A 10,951-nucleotide genomic window follows, 5' to 3' on the forward strand; every position below is an offset into this window, starting at 1 on the left:
CCAAACTGGCATGGACATAGAAACCCTAGAGTATGAACCAATTAAATTGAAGGGGAAATCAAAGAAATCAAAACTGAAATTAGAGGAGGTCCGAGTACCTGCTAGGCTGAGGGAGCGCCTGCCTCTAGAGAAGTCGTTGGGCTCAGTAAAGGTCAGGGGGAGAGATAAACCAATTAAATTGGAGGGGAAATCAGAGAAATCAAAACTGAAATTAGAGGAAGTACGAGTACTACGAGGCTGAGGGAGTGTCTACCTCTGGAGAAGCCACTGGGCTCAGTAAAGGTCGCGAGGGGGGAGAGAGAAGAGCCAGCTAGGGTTTCATGGGAAGCAGTAGCAGACGCGGACCGGCGGGAGGAGGCAACGCTAGGGGTTCAGGCACGTAGGTGGCCATCGGCTGCGACCGTGCGCGCAGCGCCGTCGCCGGTGACGGCCGTAGACGGGGCACGTGCTGCGGCGGCCTAGGGGCGCCGTCGCGCCCCGCCAGCACCTCGTGCGATGAGCCGGCTGTGCTGGCCCGGCCGTCACGCCGCGACACGAGGGGGGAGGAGGGCGAGGGCGGGCGCCGCCGCCGCCGCCTGCTGGCGCCAGTCGCCGTCGCCGTGCCTGCGTCGGGGGAGAGAGGGAGATTGAAAGTGCGAAGAGGAGAGAGGAAAGGAAGAGGAGAAGAATCTAGAATGTGTGAAGTAGGAGCCAGAGTATATATTTGTTTACCTGGATTCAGACGAGAAGCCGGAGAAGCCGCTGAGAAGCTGAGGAGAGGTCGGAGAAGGCGAGCAGAAGCAGGAGAAGCCACTTCTGGCGAGATCTGATCCAAGAAATCTGGGCCGCTCGACGGAAGATCGGACGGTCGGGAGATTTCAGGGTGACGTGGATGGTGTTTCTGGCGGCCAAAGCAAAGTGCTTTGATAAGAGTAGATGTTGCACATGGGAGCTACGTTTCCTCATATGTTGCACGTAAAAAGTTAGCAATTATATACGCTTCCATATATATGACGTCAATCTAAGTTGTGGTGACACCTTCTTGCCAAAAAAAAAGGACCTCATCTCTTAGTTTATATTGTGACTTTTCCCTATTTTCGTTTAGACCTTGTTTAGATGTAGTCGAATTCACATCAATCCATATGTGTTGGGATGGATGTGGATCGGAGTGGAACTTGAAATAAATTTCACACCAATCCACTCCAACATATGTGGATTGATCTAAATTAGATAGCATCCAAACAAAGTCTTAGAGAGTTGTGCCTTGCAACTTTTGAACTCTATATTGTAGACTGATTTCTCTAGCACACTAAATTTGTTTTCTATATAAAACAGGATCAATGGTCTTTGGTTTTAAAAAAAGTTTATTTACGTAATAAGACTACGAGCATATGTTGGAAACACACAACACTCATCCCCCAACCCAAAAAAAGATACTTATATCGCATCATCTCCTCTTCATTTGGTTCATATTTTGGAGCAAAAAAAATGCAATACCAATCCTTATATTTGGCTTGGAGTGCTATCTAGATCTCTAAACTTTAAAATTGCACATCTACATTCTTAAACCTACAGACCCTATCACGTGAGGTTCAAGTCACCATCATTTGAGTTAATCTGCCCGCACAACACGTTGATTGCACGATGACATGACATTTGATATGTGGATGGGGCCCACATGTCGGAAGAGGAGTGGAGATGTGATTGGTATGTACTCCGTTCGTCCCATTGAAAGTGTCATTTTTGACTTTTGCACTTCTTGTTTGACCATTCGTTTTATTCAAATTTTTTATACAAATAATAAAATAAATAAATCATTGTTAAAGTATCTCTAATAATAAAATAAGTCATAACAAAATAAATAATATATATACCAAAATTTTAAATAAGACGAATGGTCAAAAAAAGAAGTCTAAAAGTAAAAAACGACACTTTCAATGAGACGAAAGGAGTAGGCCCCACATGTCTGTGCAATTGTCATGTCTTATCAACATGCTAGATAGGTAGATTAACTCAACTTATGGTGATTTAGATCTCCTATGGCATGATTAGTAATTTTAAGGACTGGATGACAGGCCAAGTTCGACGGTTGACGTGCATTTTACTCGATAATTTGTATTTCCATCAATCACCTTTTGTGACCGTTGGTGAATTGGTGAACACCTGCCTACGATGCCTATCTTGATCCACATCATACCATTCTCGATTGAAACCTTATCGGTGCCTTGGTTTCTGCGGTGCCTTCTAAAATTCCTGTCACATCGAATGTTTGGACACATATATAGAGTATTAAATATAGATTAATTACGAAACTAATTGCACAACTTGTGACTAATTTACGAGACGAATCTTTTAAGCCTAATTAGTCCATGATTTGACAACGTGGTGCTACAGTAAACATATGCTAATGACATATTAATTAGACTTAAAAAATTATCTCGCAAATTAGCCTCCATCTATGTAATTAGTTTTGTAATTAATCTATATTTAATGCTCCTTATTAGTATCTAAACATTCGATGTGACATGAATTTTAGGAGCGACTAAAGAACCAAACACCCTCTCAGACAGATCTAGCCAGTGGCTAGAGGACAAAGCCAGAGCTACGTACTATATCCGTTTTCGTTTACTTGTCACCGAATTTTTATTGTAGCAATTTTGACCATACATTTTTTCTGCAAAAAATTTTTAGATACATCAAATTTTCACATATATGATTTTTTATTGAACATACTTCATTAGTGTTATATACATTGAAGTATCTAAGATTTTTTAGAAGAAAAAACATATGGTCAAATTTGCTACAGTAAAAAATTGATGCCAAGTAAATACAAACGGAGAGGAGGACCAATCATGTTCTCACATCTTCACTGTTCTCTTTCCGAACTGTGGTGATGTGACTGATGTACATCAATTTCGGCAGGGGCTAATCAATCTTTTTTTTTTATAAAGAATCGATCTATTTGTTACTACGTGCTTGAATTATATGGTGGCAAGCTCAGTTCAACCGACACCATCGATTCAAGCGACAACAACCTCGAAACCAATTTGACCCAACAAAAAACCAAACCATAAAAACCGATTCCGGCCAACCATTATCAGGTTTAATGGTCGCGATTTCTATTTAAAGGTTGTTTGATTCTGGCCTTTAGACGCCTAACCACGGGTGTAGTAGCGCAACACATAGCCTTGTTCGCTTATCTTATGAGCTGTACTTTTTCAATAAAGGAGCATGGTTTTTCTCTCACGATAAATCAGCGAACAATACTTTTTAGCTTGTCTTTATAGCGTGAGATATTAGGCAACCACACTTACTCTATAGCAAAAGCTTATAAATCCCGCACTCTGTGGCACCAAAATCAACGCCACAAACTTTGGCGCGGTCGTATTTGGGGGTGTGGCAACTCATGGATGGCATCAAGCATGCCATTAGTTACCATTATAAAATCTCTTGCTCGGCCGTGCACCCGTGTGGCTGTGGCGGCTCGCCCACTCGCCTCCCTAGCAAATACGGCGGAATCCACGGCGTTGCTAACGAAGAAGATGATTTTATAAATAACCTCTTAGGAAGTTTATAAATATTTATGTAATTTATGTGTCTAGGCGATTTTATTTATAACCCATGCTAATCTTTTTATTTTAAGCATTCAAGTCTTATCGTTGCACGAGGACACAAGTCCATTTCTGTTTGGATAAATATGGGACTGAGACTAAGTTTAAAAACTGGGACAACACAATTTGTAATGCCAGTGGCGGAGGTGACACCTCCCACAAGTTTGACGACCAGCCCTGTGAACTCTACTCTCTAGTCTATTTGGAAAAGAGGTGTTGGGCTCCTCATGGGTGGAGAAGTTGGGCTCTTGTTACAAAGGCCTTAACGTGGGCCTCAGATAGTCCTCTCTTCTTAGCTTGTAGCCCACTCGACCTGACCCCGACCGATAAACCCTTTTTCCTGTCGCTTCGGCCCCCTCCCACCCCTCTTTACTGCAGTCGCTCTTCCCCACCATTGTCCCCTTCGCTCAACTAGTATAGTGCCCGTGCTAATGCCACGGCGACATTTCAGAGATACACATCAGAACACCAAACGACGATGTTTCTTAAAACTTTATGGTAGATCACCACTAAGAGAATTAAAGGAGAGATCTCTGCATTACATTAGATGCCTGCAACTATACTGCATCACAAGGCTCACATTTTAGTGACCCCTGATCCTAAGCAAGTAATGCCCTGCCATGACTGGCCACAAGGATCGCCGCTATTCGCCTACCAACCTGGCTAGGAGAATTTAGACCGGTGAAGAGCGTATTGAGGACATTAACTGCATGCGAGAGTACAACAAATTAGAACAGTATAATAGAGGATGTGTCATCACAAATCCCAGTTCTTTTGCAAACTTGAAGTAGCATGAATATGCATAGATTCAGGATATCATAGTGTGACTCTTGGAAAAATCTGTAGTACAATCATCATGCTCTACCTAAAGATGAGATAAAGTAAAATACAAAGAAGAAGAGTCAATCAAGAAACTGTGTGAAAGGAAAACTATGTGTTATGTAGGGGCGCTGTTAACACCAAAATGTCCCTCTCTAAATGTTACTCATCTATCCATTGAGATGCTATCAACACTTGCAAGAATCTAAAAATAGTAATTTGAGTGTTGCTGACGGGGGTATAGAGTTCAGAGGAATCAGCTAAAAATAAGGAATTTTTAAAATAGAATGGGGTATGTTGCCCGTGCTAACGCTACGGCGATATCAGCTAGACCATCACGCTCCACAATGCCTGCATAGCATTGAAACAGACTTAAAAATGGGTTCAACCATTAGCTCATGCAATGCTAGCATAACTACCTGGAATAGCATCAGAACTGTATTGTGTGGTGTGCCTTTCATCTGCATCTGGCTCCTAACAGTGTCCAAGGGATAACACATCAAAGTTGTAAATGTTGCTGAAAGAAGAGCAGTTGCTAGAGACGTTTCTCGTCTATTCTTGTACTTCTCTGGGACAGATTCCTTCATTCTTGTACATCAAAAAAGAATGAAATGTTAAACAAATGTGATGTAAATATTTAAATTTATGTGGAGCTTTCATGTATCATAGTATTCATATGCAGTAGACGGAATCTCATAGGTCAAAAACACAGAAGTTCACAACAACATAAGGGTGCAATTGCTATAAGAGATGGACCCAAGCCTCCATAGAAGGAGGCCAGCCCTTCTTCTCTTAGCATGTTAAGAGCAACCTAAAAAGTTATCAGGCTGTGCCAGTTTCCAAAAAAAAATTACATTTACAAGAGTGGTTACCTGAGATAAAGTGTTGTGTCCAGATTGAACTGCTAGCCTGAGCCGGAGAACATCCAGTGGGTGGTAAGTTACCTATAAGCAAGGCACAAGTAGAAAAGTTCTGAATGTGCTAACGATGGTATTATGTGGATTTTGATAAAATTTATGTACCATGAAAAACTAAGAAGAAATCAACTATATTCAAATTCCCATATCTAACAAAATAGAAATACAGGGACATCTGATAGTGAGTAAGCAAATAAAATAAATCACACATGTAGATGTCATGCCCGTGCAAGCACCAGCAGCAAGTCTTCCAAATACAGAAAGCTGTCCATCCTTTCTGCGGAAAATCTTCTGAATTAAAAGCAGTAACATTGTGACTTGTGTGAGAGAGAAATGAGGAACTCACTATCACAAAGAATGTAAAAAAACTTTATGACTAAGTGTAACCGTGAGTAACTATGACCTCGTAAACTTCATACGAGAAGTGTTGCACCGCGCTATAAGGAATTATGCGAATGACCTGGACAAGCTAATGGAGATGTATAGGAATCAGCACAGGACTGCAAGATCAACCATGGACGATAGGGAACTACAAGCACCTGTGGAAGGTTGTCTTTCCAGTAACCCTTAAGCCCCTCCTTTGCAATGTCTGCCATAGCCTGCATAATTGCTAATGTATCATATTACAATACATTATCTGAAGTCGTAACCATTTAACTCTAGGTAGCACCTATCAAAACGCTTCTTTTTTTTTAAAAAAGGATCATGCTTCACAATTCAAGCAACATGACCAGGACTAAGAAAAGAGGACCATCCAAGGACATATGTGACAGGTTCACCCATTAATCCATTAGTGATTTGTATTTCAAATTTTCTCGCATGTGCTGATATTATATTAAGCATAGGATTTCTTCTCCGAAAAAAGTGTGCTCTTCCCTGAAAAAAGTTGGAGGCCACGATATAATCAGATGAAAGAAAGTGCAATGCGACGAGGGGATCAATTCTAAGAGCTGTAGGTACTCACCAGCCGTTCTTCCTCGCCACAGCCAAGACCTGCAGAAGAGCAGCACACATAACGCAAAATTTGAGTCAAGCCTTGATTATCAACGAATCTGATAATAAAGCGTCAGTAGGCAAGGAGGCATGGAGAAGGATGCTCACGGGGTCGGCGACACGATTGGCGAGCGAAGTAGCGACGATGACGAAGGAGGCGTGGGGCGCGCCCCACGTCTCGGCTACCTTAGCGTCGCCCGCCGGCCTGGCATGGGTCTCGACCACTGCAACCAGTGCGGAAACGGGTGAAGTCAGTGCAACGTAGCGGCGGCCGGCCTCGGGAAGAACCATCCAGGACCCGTCCGCGCTACGAGCGTGTGCGCCACGGCAGGGAGTGACGGTGTCTGTCCCTGAGGTTGAAGAGGCCGACGTCCTCCTCCTCCTCCTCCTCCTTCTTCTTGGCCTCCTCTTCGGCTTCGGTAGCGGCGGCGGCAGGAGCGACGACCATGACGATGGCAGCGCATGTCATCCTCGGTCAGGAGCGCGGGGACCGGTTGCTCTGCTTCAGCTTCGCCGTCGAGCGGTTCCCTCAAAGGAAAAAAAAACTCAGATCAGATCAACACGTTGCGCAATCAAACCAAACCAAATCAAACCAGAGAGATCACCCCGAAGACGACAGCCAACAACGTCTCCACGTCCGCGTGGCTGCAGCAGGTGCTCGCGCTACTGTTCCCGTCCAACCTGGCCGCGAAGGCGGTGCTGTTCGCGCTCGTGGTGGCGATGCTGCCGTCGGGGCAGGCGGAGGCACCCAGGATCGGGGAGCTGCCGCACGGTGAATAACCCCCTCTTACCCTCTTCTTCTTGGCGTCGCATGCGGCGGCCGCCTATGCGGGCAATGCGGCGTCGCTGTTGCCCATCTCACCTTGTGGTTAGTGGCGGCATCAGACTGCTACGTGACTGTCGGTCCCCGTTGAAGAGCGTGCATTGGGGAGGGCAGCGGATGGGGGAGCCGGAGGGGATGAGAGGAGAGAGCGGCGGTGGATGGGCAGGGAAACGGCGGAGGCTGCGGTGTCGCACTGCCGGGTACGGGAACCACACAATTTCTCTGAGAAACGGGTAGGGGCTGTGGGCTTGTGGCCTTGGGTGGAGGGGGAGATGTGGGCATGATCATGATTGACGGAAAAGTTTTCCCCGCTCGTGCGTGATTTCAAGGAGGGGTTGTGGCCTTGCGGGGAAGGGGAGCGGAGACGCGTGCGACGACGATTTTGTTTCCATCTGTTGTGGAGGGTGGGGAGATTCAAATAACGTTCGGATCGAGTTGAAGCCTGTGAGGGAGGATTATGAGCCATAGATTTTAATGATGTTAAAATCTTGGGTGCAAATTTATTGGTGCATAATGATTGGCTCCCTCAGCGGGGGACGCATTGTTTGATGTACCTAAAATAGTTTAGATGGGTCCTTATAGTAGAGATGGTGGTTAATATATCTTAGAAAAAATATGATTTGATATGATTAATATATCTTAGAAAAATCATATATTTTTTTACGGAAATAAATAAAAATAATTTTTATATGAAAATTATAGATCTCGATGAGATCTACAACTTTCTAGTTTTGAGTTTTTTTATTTGAAGTCGTTAAGATGCTCAAAAAATTAATCACATATTTAAATATAAGGATATTTTCGACTTTTCACACTTGCAGTTTGACGGCGTTAAAGCTTAAATTAATGACAGTGGCGTGGAGGACCGCGAAAAGTTAGAACAGTGATATTGCAAAGCGCTGAACTTTTCAGAAATACAGGTCACACACGAGGAATTCTCCCATTTCTCTCCCACTCGTCCACCCCTGCGCCTGCTCCCGCCATTTCGCCCCCCGCTCACCAACCCAAACCCCCCTCCGCTCCCAAACCCTAACCCTAGCCCGCGCCCGGCGGACCGACGATGCCGAAGGCCGGCGGCGGGGCGGTGGACGAGGAGGAGCTCCGCGCCGAGGTGGACGAGCGCCTCATCAACGAGGAGTACAAGATCTGGAAGAAGAACACGCCCTTCCTCTACGACCTCGTCATCACCCACGCGCTTGAATGGCCCTCCCTCACCGTGCAGTGGCTCCCCGACCGCACCGAGCCGCCGGGGAAGGACCATTCCGTCCAGAAGATGATCCTCGGCACGCACACCTCCGACAACGAGCCCAACTACCTCATGCTCGCGCAGGTCCAGCTGCCCCTCGACGACGCCGAGGCCGACGCGCGCCACTATGACGATGACCACGCCGACATCGGGGGGTTCGGCGCCGCCTCTGGCAAGGTGGACTTTCTTCCCCCACCCTTCCCATAAACTCTCCTTTGCGTATTACTCGATCTCTCTGGCGTGAACTGATACTATTGAGTGATGCCCCGTGCCATGCCGTGGTGAAATCTAGTTCCTTCTTGATCCGCGTGTTCGCTCCTATGTGGGGGCGGGTACCTGCAAATTTGTATAACAAAACAGGAGGGATTTGTGTCGATTTTCTCCGTAATTGCTCCCTTAGGCTTCAGCTAAGGATGCTCGCTACAGCATACAATTAGATAACTTATTTCTTGCGACCATGATGCTTGGTGGGATCTAGGAGTCATTGCAGTTGCCGGGTTCGAACGTTGCCTTAATTATGATCTCGGTCCATTTATTTGGCATGTTGTTTTCGATGGTAGAGTTGTGTGTCAAGGAACTTTCTATAGTTTGCTTTGTAAATAAACACGTGGGTGTTGATTAGTGTTCGTTGTACAAGTGGAGTGGACCATTTCCGTTTAAAGGTTAAAAGGTATTTTGTTGTTACATGTGAAACTGGTGCTATGGTGGATTCGTGTAATGATTGGCATTTTATCATATGTACTAGTTGCTTATTATTTATTGTTCCTTGTTACTACAATGTGCTGAACTATGTCCTACAAAAGTACTGAATATGGCTTTAGTTGATTTAGCATCTTAATTTGGCAATTTAGTGGTGGCATCTCCAGTTAAGGATCATATTATTCCTCTTCTTTCTTGAGAACAACTGGTGAAGTGGGGACAAGCTATCCCCATTTTCCTTTCTTGTGGAAAGCTCAGCTTTAGGAAAATTTTCCTGTGCAAATTAACCTTTAGCCTTCCAGATAGCTGTGTTTTTATGTGAATACAGAAGCCTAGTTTTTCGCTCCCTCTTTTGAAGCCAGGATTTTATTTCTTATACATGTTCAAGATGAAGTCTTGAACCTTGGACTTGCACAGTTTATCCTCTCCTTTTTTTTGCATTTTATTGTTGAGTTGTGCATGTTGGGTATGGTTTTTATATTTTTTCTATAATTGCAACTTCCAATATGGAGGCTGCATTTTTTCTTCTGGGTGACCTATCCACCTCCACCACCACCCCTCAAAATAAATCCCATTTTATGCCAATATTTGGAGTTTGCTATGTATAATGCTCAAAGAGTAATTGTGCAATTCGCTGCTGAGCTGGCATCTGTTTGTTTGGCTGCCTGTTCATTCTGGGGTTTGGGCCTGTAAAGCATAACCCAACTCAACCGCAGCCATATCCGTATGTAAGCCCAATGATTGAAGGAACCTATTAAGCCTTCTAAACCTACTTCATTAGCTTGTAGCCCACCCGACCTGACCCCTACCGTAAACCCTTTTATCCCATCGCTTCGCCCCCCTTCCACCTCTTTACTGCAGCCGGCCTTCCCCACCATTGCCCCCTTCGCTCAATTTCTCTCTCATTTGCCCACCCCTGTGCCGCCTCCTGCCATTTTGCCCCCCGCTCACCAACCCAAACCCCATCCGCTCCCAAACCCTAACTCTAGCCCGCGCTCGGCGGACCGACGATGCCGAAGGCCGGCGGCGGGGCGGCGGACGAGGAGGAGTTTCCCCGCCGAGGGGAGGAGCGCCTCATCAACGAGGAGTACAAGATCTGGAAGAATAACACACCCTTCCTCTACGACCTCGTCATCACCCACGCGCTTGAATGGCCCTCCCTCACCGTGTTGTGGCTCCCCGACCACATCGAGCCGCCGGGGAAGGACCACTCCGTCCAGAAGATGATCCTCGGCACGCACACCTGCGATAATGAACCCAACTACCTCATGCTCGCGCAAGTCCAGCTGCCCTCGACGACTCCGAGGCCGACGAGCGCCACAACGACGATGACCACACCGACATCGGGGGGTTTGGTGCCGCCTCCGGCAAGGTGGACTTTCTTCCCCCTCCCTTCCCATAAACTCTCCCCTGCGTTTTACTCGATCTCTCTGGCGTGAACTGATACTATGGAGTGATGTCCCGTGCCGTGCCTTGGTGGAATTTAGTTTCTTCTTCATCCGCGTGTTCGCTCCTATGCTGAGGCGGGTACCTGCAATTATATAAGAAAACGGGAGGGATTTGTGTCAAAATTTTCTCCGTAATTGCTTCTTTAGGCTACAGCTAAGGATGCTTGCCACAGCACACAATTAGGTAACTTATTTCTTGCGACCATGCTGCTTGGTGGGATCTAGGAGTCGTTTTGCAGTTGCCGGGTTGGAACGTTGCCTTAATTATGATCTCGGTTCATTTATTTGGTCTTGTTGTTTTTAGGGTAGAGTCATGTGTCGAGGAACTTTCTATAGCTTGCTTTGTAATTAAACATGTGGGTTGTTGATTAGTGTTTGCTGTACAGGTGGAGTGGTCCATTTCTGTTTAATGGTTA

At 45.7% G+C, this 10,951-nt stretch overlaps 1 protein-coding gene and 1 pseudogene across 1 annotated transcript; one reads left to right on the forward strand and one right to left on the reverse strand.

Annotated features, from left to right (window-relative positions):
• Positions 1 to 4,292: 4,292 nt before the first annotated feature.
• On the reverse strand, positions 4,293 to 5,931 carry LOC136539816 (thylakoid ADP,ATP carrier protein, chloroplastic-like; annotated as a pseudogene).
• Positions 5,932 to 8,202: 2,271 nt separating this feature from the next.
• LOC136540732 (histone-binding protein MSI1 homolog) lies at positions 8,203 to 8,595 on the forward strand. The gene has a single exon (XM_066532984.1). It carries the CDS (start codon positions 8,203 to 8,205, stop codon positions 8,593 to 8,595), a length of 393 nt encoding a protein of 130 aa, XP_066389081.1.
• Positions 8,596 to 10,951: the final 2,356 nt, after the last annotated feature.

The sequence above is a fragment of the Miscanthus floridulus genome, chromosome 1, assembly GCF_019320115.1.
Source record: "Miscanthus floridulus cultivar M001 chromosome 1, ASM1932011v1, whole genome shotgun sequence".
Classification (NCBI taxonomy): Eukaryota; Viridiplantae; Streptophyta; class Magnoliopsida; order Poales; family Poaceae; genus Miscanthus; species Miscanthus floridulus.